Source organism: Sorex fumeus, unplaced genomic scaffold (genome assembly GCF_029834395.1).
Source record: "Sorex fumeus unplaced genomic scaffold, SorFum_2.1 ptg000094l, whole genome shotgun sequence".
NCBI classification, from domain to species: domain Eukaryota; kingdom Metazoa; phylum Chordata; class Mammalia; order Eulipotyphla; family Soricidae; genus Sorex; species Sorex fumeus.
Window position 1 is genome coordinate 2,862,958 of NW_026606151.1, and position 13,513 is coordinate 2,876,470.

Genomic DNA, 13,513 nt, shown 5'->3' on the forward strand with positions numbered 1-13,513 from the left:
ATATCAAAGACTGACCTCCAGTTTACTTTAGTCGATATATCTATTTTAAGACTATAATCCTTAAAGTTCAGTTTTAAGCAATTAAATATTGATCTTAATATCATTAAGATTAAAGTGACTCCTAGCTTAAGCTATTCTTCTGCGTCCTCATATAGCTCATGAGCTAATGCTTATGAATGTATTAAACAATCCAAAGAGAAAATAAGACAGATACTACTTCTCTCATTACCCATAGGAAACCAGAAAACGATTCCTTTATTTTTTTTTAAGTGCTAAAGATCAAATTCAGAGCCTCACACATGGGCATGGGTTCTACCACTAAAACTGTAGTCCTCCTTGGTTCTCTGGGAAATCATAAAATCTTTGAGAACAACAAACAATGGCAGACTGAAGGTCCATAAAAGAAGAAGATACTGCCTTATAACAAGAACAACTGCTGGGGCTTTTCTTAGTAGGGTTTAAGTTTTAAACAGAAACAAAACACATCAAGTTTTCCTCCTAGAAGGCCATCTAGGATACGTCCAAATGGAGTGAAGAAGCAAGCTTGCACCCTTGAAGTATAAGATCATACCAAGAAACTTCCAAAGCTGTGAAGTACAAGTGTCTGACAGGGCCGGAGTGAGGCTATTCACGTAAGGCTGGAGCAGAAGCCATCAACATTGGCCAGATGTGCATAGTTCATGCCAAGCAGCCACTCACCAGGTGTCACTGCCATAAAAAGAAGGCAAGAGAGGAGGAGGGCGGGACGGGGAGAGAGAGAACAGGCAAGAGAGTGAGATAAAGGCAGGTGCTGTTAGTTTCAGTGCCGGACAGGCTACTCCCCAGCTGTGAGACGTGTGCCTCAGGGCTGTTGTGAGAAGTGAATGAGACAGTGAAAGGAAGTGTGCCCATCTCAGTCAGTCCGACCTATAATGTGCATTCGAGAATGGAAACCGAATGAGATCTAAAGTAACATGGACAGTGCAAGACTGGGAGAATGCGAGGTGACCCAACGACTGGGAGATTGGGAGACCCAAGACTGGGAGAAGGCGAGGCGACGCAACTTCAGATGGAAAAAAACGCCAAAGTGAAGGCACTGATTGTTATATATTTGAGTCTGAATGTAGGGTTGGGGGATGAGGGTATTTCATGTATAGGAAAATCCTTGACATTAATCTCTTCCAATCCTTTCATTTTAGAGGCGCGGAAACCAAAACTTGACACAGTTTTATTTTATTTTTTTGAATTTTGAGTTACACCCAGCAATGCACAGGGGTTACTTACTCCTGGCTCTGTGCTCAGGAATCACACCTGGTGGTGCTTGGGGGAACATATGGGATGCTGGGGATCAAACCCAGGCCAGCTGCATGCAAGGCAAATGCACTACCCACTGTACTATTGTTTCAGCCCCCTGACATGACGCAGTTTAGAGAACTGTCTTGTATCCTATGAACCCTGGGATACAGGACCAAACCCAAGACCCAGACCACCAACCTTGATTCCTTCTTTCCATTGCCTTTGACACAAGAGGAACTGAATTCCCTTAAGGAAGAAACTTATTCCTTGAGGGTCCAAGAATAGAAGAAGGAAAGATCAGCCAAAGTTACATCTTTCCAAATACTGGCAGGACCAGTGGAAGTGGAGAGAACCCGGAAGACAGTATTTGGGACATTTAAACTAGCGTTGTCCCTTACAGGATAAAGAGTAAGGACTGGAAACTGAGATAAGATGATTGCACTAGCAGGACATTAAACAATGAAATCAATATGGTTAATTGGGCCTCTAAACTGTCTCTATTGTATGAGAAGAGAATGGAAACCAAAAGCACATAGCTTTTCAAGGAAAAAAATCATTCCTATCTTTTTTTTTTTTTGGTCTGTTTTGTTGTTGTTTATTTTGGCCATATGCAGCAGTGCTTGGGGTTTATTTCTGGTTTTGTGCTCAGGGATCACTCCTGACAGTACTCAGGGAATCACAGAGTGTCATAGATCAAACCTGGTTTGATCACATGAAAAGCAAGTGCCTTACCTGTTGTACTATCCCTCCAGCACTGTTATCTGTCCTTTTTTTATTGAATCACTGTGAGATACAATTACAATGCTTTCCTGTTTGAGTTTCAGTCATACAATGATTGAACACCCATCCCTCTACCAATGCACATTTTCCACCACCAATGTTCCCAGTATCCCTTCCTCCTCATCCTACCCCTCCCTCTGCCTCTATGGCAGACAATTTCGCCCATACTCTCTCTCTACTTTTGGACATTATGGTTTGCAATACAGATACTGAGAGGCTATCACATTGGTCTTTTATCTACTTTCAGCACACATCTCCCATCCCGAACTATCCCTCCAATCATCATTGACTTAGTGATCCCTTCTCTATCCCAGCTGCCTTCTCCCCCAGCTCATGAGGCAGGCTACCAACCATGGAGCAATATTCCTGGCTCTGTCTCCACTGTTCTTAGGTGTCAGTCTCATATTATGTTATTTTATATTCTACAAACGAGTGCAGTCATTCTATGTCTGTCCCTCTCCTTCTGACTCACTTCACTTAGCATGATACTCTCCAGGATCATCCACTTATAAGCAAATTTCATGACTTCATCTTTCCTAACAGCTGCATTCCAATATGTAGATGTACCCAAGTTTCTTTAACAAGTCATCTGTTCTCCGGCACTCGGGTTGTTTCCCTACCCTTTTCACCCAAAGATTGGATCTCAGTTCACCACAACTTCATCAAACCTGAGAGCCTTTTACAATGACTAGCTCAGAATAACAATAAATTCTTGGTGTTTTGTCTTTTTCTTTCTGTAGCATTCAAACCAGTATCTCGTCAAGATCTGAAGCAAACTCCCAGGTTATTTTGGGAGCTGCTGACTGAGTCACAAACTATTGTTTCAATGATGTTGAAAGTCCCTGTTTTTTATTCTTTGAGCGATAAGCTGCGGGAGTGGATTCACTCTCCTTCAATTCTGGCTGGCCTAAAACTATATCCTGTGTCCAGATCCTTAGTGGCCTGAGAGTCCCCTAGCAGTGGACCCATAAGTAAGAGGAATCCATCCACCTCTTGGATGGGGGATAGGGAGTGCGAAGGCTGAGCTCTCGTTTGAACTCCCCATCCTCACCTGTCTTAATATGACTAAAGCCTGTGCGTCCACAAAATGTACCATGGTGAAGTCCAGGATGATGGTGTGGATGCTGGGCTGAACTGACATTTCTGAATGGAGGAGGAAGGATCTGCTCCGGGACTGGCTCTCTGTCAACTCAGGGATGGTTAAGCTTGCAGCCTGATTAGAAGCCCAGCTTTTACTCGACTCCTCGAGTCGGTGGCTTGAGTTAGACAGCGTGCACTGTATCTGCTGGTCGGAGTACTGGGGGATGACTTCTGAACTGTCTAAATGTGAGCAGTGGACCAGGTTGAGGGCGGACGTGTCGTGATCCAGTCTGTTCATATAGACCTCCGTGTAAAGAACCTGTGAGAGAGTGAGAAGACGTGTTTGCTACTCTGCCACTCCTACCTACTCACTGACCTTTGCTCTCCTTGTTTTGGGGAATGTCCCAGAGTAGGGACTGGGCACTTTATATGGGGTGGAGGATGTTGGGCCTCAGCGAGTTGGTGCTCAGGGGTTATTCCTGGCTCTGCATTTAGGTATCACTCCTGGTGGGGGTGGCGCTCAGGGGATCATGGACAGTGCCAGGGATGGAACCTAGGTTAGTTGCGTGCAAGGAAAACACTGTCACCCCATGCCAACGCTGACCGTGGATCTGGACACTTTCTTTTCTTTTCTTTCTTTCTTTCTTTTTTTTTTTTTTTGCTTTTTGGGTCACACCTGGAGATGCACAGGGGTTACTCCTGGCTCTGCACTCAGGAATTACTCCTGGTGATGCTCGGGGACCATATGGGATGCTGAGAATCGTACCCAGGTCGGCCACGTGCAAGGCAAATAAATGCCCTGCTTGCTGTGCTATTGCTCCAGCCCTGGACACTTTCTAGGTGGATAATTCAGTCATTTGAAGTTCATGACTAATATCCCACTTACCTGTCCTTCCCTACCTCTCCCAGTGCCCCTCCCCATTTCCCTCTGTGTATCAAGAACATTCTCATCTGGACTGGAGTGATAGTACAGCGGGTAGGGCATTTGCCTTGCACGTAGCCAACCCGGGTTTGATTTCCAGCATCCCATATGGTCCCCTGAGCACCTCCAAGAGTAATTCCTGAGTGCAGAATCAGGAGTAACCCCTGTGCATCGCTGGGTGTGACCCAAAAAAGCAAAAAAAGCAAAATAAATAAATAAATAAAAGAACATTCTCATCCTACTAAGCCAGGATGAAGCTTGAAAACCAGTTTGAATCTATTCCTTTCCTTTGTGCCCAGATTCTACTTAGTCTTCACCACCTAGTAATACTTTCCTTGAAGTATTTCCTCCACCAATTTTTCAGCTAAAAAGTTTCCATGTATTAGTGCCACCATCTTTAGCCAGCCATTCTTAAAATTGAGGACCAAAAATATCAGATATTTTTGCTTTCCAATGGTTCATCTCAAAGGGAGCAATTCTGAGGGTTTTACTTTGTTTGTTTATTTTCTTTCTCTAAAAAATAGTTCTTGAGGGTGCCAGAGTGAGAGTACAGTGGGTGAAGGTGTTTGTCTTGTATGTGGCAGATCACATTTGATTCTCGGCATCCCATATGGTCCTCCAAGCACTGCAAGAGTAATTCCTGGATGCAGAGCTAGGAGTAACTCCTGAGCATGACTGTTTCCCCCCCCAAACAAACAAACCCTAAATAAATAGATAAATAAATAAATAAAATATAAAAGACACTTCTTTAAGGGCTAGAGGGTGGGGAGCGGTGATGGGGGAGGTGTGGGATAAGGCATTTGCTTATCGGATCATTCCAGATTCCATACCCCATACTCCATATGGGGTGCCCCTCTCCACCCCCAAGCACCATCATCAGTGATATGAGCACGGAGTCAGGAGTAAACCCTCCTGAGCTCAGCCTGTTTGGTGAGCAGGTGGTTCCCAAACACACACCAAACAGAACACATCTGTAGAAAGAGGAGCGCGTTGTTGGCGTGTGGAGGGGCGTGGGAGGGTCGGTGTAGGAAAGGTGTCTCTAACCCTGGGGGGCGGCTCTTGGTCATCGCAGACACAGGCACACCGACAAGGCTTCTCATTCTGGGAGATGGCAGAGCTTCCTCCTTCCTTGAACAGCCGGTAGATTTCTTCTTCTTTGAGAGGGATGCTTACCAAATCAGTCTGAGAGACAGAGTGGGGAGGGGGGAGGGACGAGGTTTCAGCCAGGTGCCATGGGGGAGGAGAGGAGCCCCCCGGGGGGAGAGAAGGGGGTGCAGGCCACGAGGACAGCTTTCACCTCCTGTAGGAGCAAGCCCTTCAGGTAGTAGATGTTCCGGAAGGTGATGGAGCTGCAGCACTGGATGATTTCAACCCCGGGAAGGCTCACAATCTGCAGAAGAAACGTCAGGTCAAAGACCAGCTCCTGTGCTCTTTCCCGGGGTCAAGAAAACTTTTAGAACCTCTCAGAGAAGGTGCAAGTTTATACACTTTTTAAAAAATTATTATTATTATTTTTCTATACCTGGAGGTGTTCAGGGCCTGCTCCTGGTTCTGTGCTCAGGAATCACTCCTAGTGGGTTCAGGGGACCACGTGGGGTGCCAGGGATTGAACCCAGGTGGGCCGCTTGCAAGGCAAACCCCCTACCCACTGTATTATCATTCCAGTCCCTATTTTTTTTTTCTTTTTGGATGACACCTAGCAGTGCTCAGGGGTTACTCCTGGCTCTGCACTCAGGAATTACTCCTGGCGGTGCTGTGGGGACTATATGGGATGCCAGGGATCGAACCCAGGTCGGCCGCATGCAAGGCAAATGCCCTACCCGCTGTACTATCGCTCTGGCCCCCTCCAGTCCCTATTTCAATTTTTTTTTTAAACAAGAGGCTGGAACTAGCAGATTTCTTCATCCCTTTCTTACCAACCAGTCTGTTCCTGGCATTTCCTGCCATCTTCTTTGTCTATCTCTGTTCTCACTCTCATTTTTGGATGCTTTCCTCCCCACCACATACAGTTTTTTATTTCCTTTATTATATTTTTGTTTATTTGATGGGGAGAGGGAGAGTGAGCCACACCTGGCCAGGTTCAGGGTTACTCCTGGTTCTGAGCTCAAAGATCACTCCTGTAGGGCTCAGGGGAGCATATGTGGTGCTAGGGATTGAACCTAGGTCTACAGCATGCAAGGCAAGTGCCCTACCTGCTATAATATCTCTATGGCCACTCATTCTCTTTATACAAACAGGCCACAATACCAGGAGCATCTATAGATATCACTTTGACCACCCTCCATTGTGCTCTCCCCCTTGTAAATTGGCAGCTTGTTTCCAGCTGCAAGAGGTCGTTTTTGGAGAAAAACTAGACAAAGGAGTGGGGTTGATTGGGGTTCCTTTATAAAAAAATTATTTTGCTTTTTGGGTCACACTTGGTGGTGCTCAGGGGCTCCTCTAGCTTTGCACTCAGGAATTGCTCCTGGCGGTGCTCAGGGGACCATATGGGATGCCGAGGATTGAACCTGGGTCGGCTGCATGCAAGGCAAATTGCCCTACCCACTGTGCTATCACTCAGGTCTCTGATTTGGGTTGTTCTTACCTCCCCATAGTCATTGAGGCTTCTGTAAATGTTGGTGTTAGGGATCTGACCTAGGATGAAAATCTTAGATCTGAAAGGAAACACAATTATCTTTAGCTTGTCGCTGTCTTACCTTGTGGTGCTGGGCTCACCTCCGATGACCCAGGTACCTGTGTGACCGAACGGTAATGATGAAGAAGGCAAAAAAGGTGGACACAAGCAGACCCAGGTCCAATCCCAGGATAAGTGCGGTTAAGAATGTCACTATCCAAATAACCTAGGGGTATGGGTAGAAGGGAGAAAGAAAGGCCATGAAAAGCAGCAGCTGGAGAAACCCACCAGTTCCTCCTCTCAACCTTACTTTTTTACCCCCTCCAGAACCCTGGTATGTAGAAAGCCAATTTCTCAATCAAATCGATAGAATGGACAATGAACTCTGTCACGCCAGTCTTTAATGCATCACCTCTCTTTCCAGTTCTCTCTTGAAACCTTGGTTCTTTGTGTGCAAACTAGAGGTAAGCCTAGGTACGCTCTAGGCTTGGTGGAGACCAGAAATACTGTTTGCAAAGCAAGCCAGAGCACTGACCAAACGGCAGGTGCTGTGTGAATACCTGCAATTGTGACTGAGATCTGTAACATCTTTGGTCCCACCATCTGTCCCCAAACACTCAGCAGGTGACAACTTGCAACTCTCCAAAGAAGAGAGACTGAAACTCTCAGAAAAACACACTCTGCTCTCCAGCTGCCCCCGCTGAGCGTCTGCCTGCATCCTCCTTCATTCTCTGGGGACCTCTTAGAAGTGCTCAGTTTCCCTTTGCCAGGTGCTATAAGCAACTGCATTTTAGCTACGTCCTTTCAACATTTTAAAACAGTCTCGAGACCCCTGGGCACTGAGAATGGGGAAGTTTACATTTGCCCAAAATTGCAAATTCCGTCCCAGTCCTCATAGGAGACAAAGAGATCAGGGGCCTCTATCTGTCCTATGTTGAAACATAGACCCCAAGACTCTCATTAAACAGACTGTCCCCAACAGTCTACGTGGGGATGGAAGAAATTCTTCTTATCTGAGTTACACACACAAAGGACCTCAATTAACGAACCATCTCTGGGAAACAAATAGGAATTCTCTGCTACTTTGACAAGAACACAAAGACCCAGTTTTTCTAGATAATTTCGACAAAATGAACCATACTAGTCCTATGTTGTTTCGCCCCAGCTGGGAAATTCCTTTCTCTTCTACTTTTCAATGAACTTTTCTCTTTCCAAGGACTTTGAGCCCGAGCATCTATATTAGTCAATATTATTTTGTTTTGTTTTTTGTTTTTTTATTTTTTGCTTTTGGATCACACCCAGCGATGCACAGGGGTTACTCTTGGCTCTGCACTCAGGAATGACTCGTGGCAGTGCTCGGGGGACCATATGGGATGCTGGGAATCGAACCCAGGTCGGCCGCGTGCAAGGCAAATGCCCTGCCCGCTGTGCTATCACTCCAGCCCCTTACAGTCAATATTTTCAAAAACAAAAATATTGACAAACCTGGGAACAGTGGATGAGCACAGAGACCCGCCATCTCCATCACAGACCCTACTCCACCCCTCCAAATCTCGTTCCCTCTCTAGATCCTGGCTCTGCAATTGATTGCCTTTCATATTTTCCTGCCACCACTGAGACATTCTCCTAACACCCTACAGCCACTCCCCCGCGTATTTTATTGCCTGACATTTCCTATTTCTCTTCTTGAGTTTTGTGTCCAGGGGAAAGGCGGGGGTGGTGTCGGGAAGCGGTGGTGATGGGGAATAAGTATGTATCTGATCCTATGAAGTATTTCCCCACACAGGATTGAAAGTCATTCAAATAGGCAGTGCAAGTCAAGCCCCTTTAGATCAGATGTGCTTCTAACTGTGACCCTTTAATTCCTTGAATTTGCTTTTTGCATCTTCGAGACTGAAATTTTGGTATTTCTATACAGCGACACAGTTGGCTCCCTTGTATGAAGCAAAATAGGAATACCAGGCATCAAAGAGTTGCTAGTGTCCTTCAGGTCTCTGGCTGATGTTTTGTTTGTCCTCTCTCTCTCTTTCCAACCTTCCACTGTCCCTCACCTGCTCAGGCGGTTCTTACGTACTTACAAATTCATGTGGGCTCTGCCTCCACAGAGTGGGTAGATTAACAAAGGTTTGGAAGTAGGAGACAAGGTTGCTCAGAAAAATTCCAGCCAGTACAGCCTGTGGGGGGAAAAAAGATAAACCCAGCTGCATTCTCCCTTTGGACATTTATAAAACAAAACAAGTGTCAACAAGGATACTATGAAAATTTATCAGCCGTACCACATGGATATTTTGCATTGCTATTTTTATTTTTTAAGAAATGTCAGGCTTGTTTTTCTCATTAAATTTCCCATTTCTCTCTGCGCTTCTTCAGAATATGCCAAGCACTAACGGTTAAGGCAAAAAAATTATGTGAGGGGTTGGAGTGGTAGTACAGCGGGCAGGGTGTTTGCCTTGCATGCGGCCAACCTGGGTTCGATTCTCAGCATCTCATATGGTCCCCGAGCACTACCAGGAGCACTGAGTGCAGAGCCAGGAATAAGCCCTGAGCATCACCGGTGTGATCCAAAAAGAAAAAAAAAGTGATTTGGCCAATTATGCTACCAGGAGTTCCTTTTAGAATTAGTTCATTGATTACCTATGGATGGTGAAAAGAAGAATATGCAAAGGAGTGGGGCTGGATAGATAGTAAGTTCAGCGGGTGGGACACTTTGCCTTACATGCTTCCTGCCTTGGGCTTGATCCCCGAAACCATATATGGTTCCCTGAATCCCACCAGGAGTGATCTCTGAGTGCAGAGCCAGGAGTAAGTCCTGAGCCAGGTGTGGCCAAAAAAATAAACAAAGAATAGCCAAAGGTGACAATTATCTAGACTCTTCTGTTTCCAGATTGTCACATTTGGTGTCTTTGAACAAGATACACCAGGAGCTGGTTCCACTGACCACTGGTCTGGTGTTGGCTATGTGGCCAGACTTTGTCTAGTTTGTTGGGTTTGTGTTACTAATATTGCCTAGACACAGTTTTAAATAAGCTGAAAAGATAATGAAACTTCAACTCATAGAAACCCTAATATTTAGGCTTTTGTTCAAGTCTAATCACAATCAAATCATTTTAATTTGAGGTATCATATTTTTGCCCATCAAATTAAATTAACAAATTGAAAACACAGTTGTTGAGTATAAAAGGAGACTACTCTTTTGGAAAACAGTTTGGTTCAAGAAACACTGATATGGGGTTGGAGAGATAGCACAGCGGGTATGGCGTTTGCCTTGCACGCGGCCGACTTGAGTTCTATTCCCAGCATCCCATATGGTCCCCTGAGCACCGCCAGGAGTAACTCCTGAGTGCAGAGCCAGGAATAACTCCTGTATATCGCTGGGTGTGACCCCCCCAAAAAAAAAAAACCGCTGATATGCTTTCACACAGGAAATCTGATTTACTTTTAGAAGAGGGCATATAGAAAAAATTACTCATTGTATTATTTAAGATAATGAAAATTTAGATTTTCAAGTTATACCAAATACCAATCATATTTATAGTTGGGTTACAACTATACAAAGTAATAGATATTCATAGAAAATAATATTGGTTTAGGGGCAGGAGAGATAGTATAGAGGATACCTATGTTCTATCCCTAGCACCTATGGCCAGCTGAACCCCACCAAGAGTGATCCCTGTGGGAGAGAGTGAGGGGGCAATGGGGAGGGGAATACAAGAACTTGCAGAACTTGCAGACAGAATAAAAGGACTTGAGAGATAGTACATGGGTAAAAGTGCTTGCCTTGCATGTGACTGTCCCCCCATGGTGCTTAGAATTATTCTAAAATATTAATAGTGTTTTCTTTGTGATTGCAAATGAATAATTTTCCAAAGTTTTAAACGTTAGCAAGTCCACCACCCTCATGGAAAGCAATTTTCTTAAATATGTAAAAATGAAGATCCGTACTCATAATGGGTTATAAAAATCATCAGGTCCTCCAGGTGGAATTAACCTACTTAAGAAATATTTTCTTATGGTTCACAAAGTCCCTGCAGGTTCACTAAATGCCTGTTAAGCATTTCATAGCCTTTTCCTGGCCTTCCTCTCCTCTCTATATCCTACCTGGGAATTTGAACTGATCCTGAACCAGAAATGATTGGGTTGATACTGATGACAGTTTTCTGAGGTTACCCAGGGACTAGCTGTACTCATCAGGTCAGAAGAGCAAGGAGCAAAGTCAGAATCAGCAGAGATTACATCATGTCAGAGGCCAGAGAGATAGAACAGTGGGTAGGTGCTTGTCTTACACACAGCTGACCCGGGTTTGATCTCAGGTGTCCCATTAGGTCCCCAAGTCTGCCATGATTTTGGCTGCAGAGCCAGGAGTAACCCCGGAGCTTTGCTGGGTGTCCCCCCACCACCAAAAAAACAACTTCATTTCAAAATAATCCTTCCCCTAACATTTATTTTCCCACATATTAAGGAAAAAACATGCTAATCGTGTAAAGAATAATCAAGCTTATACACAAGTTTCCATTATCCCAGAGCTAATAATTGTTAACATTTGGTATAGTCTCTATTTTTTTTTGCACAAAATTGGAACAATATTAAAGATATTAATTTACATCGTTTTCCTCTTTCTCTCTTTCTCCCCCCCCTTTCTTTTTTGCAGTGATGGGGATCAAATTCAGAGTCTCATACATGCAAGGCAAGTGGCCTGCCACTGAGCTACCTCCTGGACCCTGTATTGTGTTTTACAAGATTGCGTAGCTCCGTTTACTAAGTAATTGAATCCTAGCTAGAATGTTCCACCAGTTGCTCCAATAAGGATTTTGCTGTCCACGGTCTTCTTTAAAAATTGACTTATTTTTTTAGAATTGGGCAAAGAGGCTGGTTTTTATTTTACTTTAAAAACTAAACAGGGGCTGGAGCAATAGCACAGCGGGTAGGGTGTTTGCTTTGCACATGGCCAACCCGGGTTTGATTCCCAGCCCCCATATTTATTTATTCCCTGAGCACTGCCAGGAGTAATTCCTGAGTGCATGCGCCAGGAGTAACCCCTGTGCTATGCCGGGTGAGACCCAAAAAGCAGGAAAAAAAATTATATATTTTTTAAAAAAGTAAACAAAAAAATTTTTGTTTTGTAGGTCATACCCAACAGTGCTCAGAGATTACCTCTGGGCTCAATGCTCTGGGGAACCATGTGGTGTTGGATATGTGGCCCAGGTCACCTGTATGTCAAAAGCATGTGCTCAGCTCATCAAGCTCTTCTCCAATCCTAATTCTCTCCCCACTTCTTTTGCCTCCCCTTTGTTGGTGCTTTGTGATGACCAGAGGGTTCAGCCAAGTGTGGTTTTAAGGCTCTGTACCATGAGGGTTGTGCTCTCGGGACTCTGCACTCACTCTTTTGTTATGGTGCTCATGCAAATTCTGGTCACCAAGGCCACTGTGGTTCTGCTTGCTGGGAGGTTCCCACTCACTCCTAGCCATGATGCTCACACACTTTTTTAGTGGTCCCCAGGAGTCACGCCATTTTTTAGTTGTGATGCAGCTGGAAATGGCTTATGGTAGAGAGGGAATCTATGCAGAGATGCCACCATGGGGCTCTGTGTATACAACTGGCAGCCAGCCCTGGGATCAAATTCACTGCCTCATGCTTACAGGACCAACCTATTAGTCACTGAGCCATTCCGTGGCCCTCGGGTTTCAAGGAAGGAAGAAATCACTCATAATTTAAGACTCAGAGCACCCATAATTGTAATGATTTAGATATTCCACAAACCAGATCATGTTCATATGCTGATATGACCAAAGAGATGAGGGATGCTTGGTCCCTAGCATATTTATAGTGAGGATAAATATGCTGTATGAAAATCATAAGATAAAACTGTTAGCATAACCTCCTAGTGATTTCTGACGCATACTCCTTTGTTGGGTATTAAGAAAAATTCCAACTCCTCTAGTTAAAAAGGAAATAGGGAAATCACTGTTCAGGGCCCCAAAGATAGTACAGCATGTAGGACACTTGCCTTGCACATGGCAGATCCTGGTTGCACCCCCAGCATTGTACTACCTGAGCATGGCCAGAAGTGATCCCTGAGTGCAGAGCCAAAAGTGATCCCTGAGTGCAGAGCCAGAAATAAGCCCTGAGCACAACCAGCCCTGACCCCAGCCTCTCCTCTCCCCCCAAAAAAATCACTGTTGAAAGGAAATTTGTGAGTGGCCCTCCAAAAACAGATGATATGCATGATTGCACTGAAGGTGCAGAAGACACTGAATTCTGGAGATGACTTTTGCTGGAACCCGAGGATGGCTCGTGTGATAAAACCAAGAACCTCGATACCCCCGACCAGCAGGCAGCATGAGCCTTGGGGCTTCCTGCTTCCCTACAACCTGAAGCCACCTCATGGGAGAGGTTTGGATGTGGTGGGAGGGTCCACCAGCATCTCAGTGTAGAAGCAGGAGCCTCCATCAGCCACTGAGCACCAGGGGAACAGAAAGGAAACTGAAGAAGAACTGGAGTCCACAAAGATGAGAGGGAGACAAATCAATGTGTGTAGCAAGAAGAGGCAGAGAGGAAGAAACTGAGAGGGAGGAGGGAAGGGGTCAAGGGCCTCAGGTACATCAGGGGTGCAGAGGAGTGGCATATATCCAGACCACAGAGTCAATGACACTGAAAACATGAGCTCCAAACCTCAATAAACCAAAACTGTGCATGTCGAGGGATGTAAGGGGGTGGAGTGGGAGGGAACCTGGGGACACTGGTGGAAGTTGCCACTGGTGGGGGTCCTGATGCTGGAACATAGTTTGCCTAAAACTCATAACTTTGTAAAACATACTATTTAATTTTTTAAAAAATTTAATTT

The 13,513-nt window shown here is 45.0% G+C and overlaps 1 protein-coding gene across 1 annotated transcript in view; it reads right to left on the bottom strand.

Annotated features, from left to right (window-relative positions):
* SLC26A8 (solute carrier family 26 member 8) overlaps nucleotides 1–13,513 on the bottom strand; it is a 76,379-nt gene that overhangs the window by 13,528 nt on the left and 49,338 nt on the right. The window contains exons 11-16 of the mRNA XM_056132124.1: nucleotides 8,750–8,845; nucleotides 6,791–6,897; nucleotides 6,642–6,711; nucleotides 5,355–5,447; nucleotides 5,102–5,239; nucleotides 3,107–3,454 (exon numbers count right to left, since the gene is read on the bottom strand). Coding sequence (XP_055988099.1) covers nucleotides 3,107–3,454; nucleotides 5,102–5,239; nucleotides 5,355–5,447; nucleotides 6,642–6,711; nucleotides 6,791–6,897; nucleotides 8,750–8,845 — 852 coding nt within the window. The remainder of the gene's footprint in view (nucleotides 1–3,106; nucleotides 3,455–5,101; nucleotides 5,240–5,354; nucleotides 5,448–6,641; nucleotides 6,712–6,790; nucleotides 6,898–8,749; nucleotides 8,846–13,513) is intronic.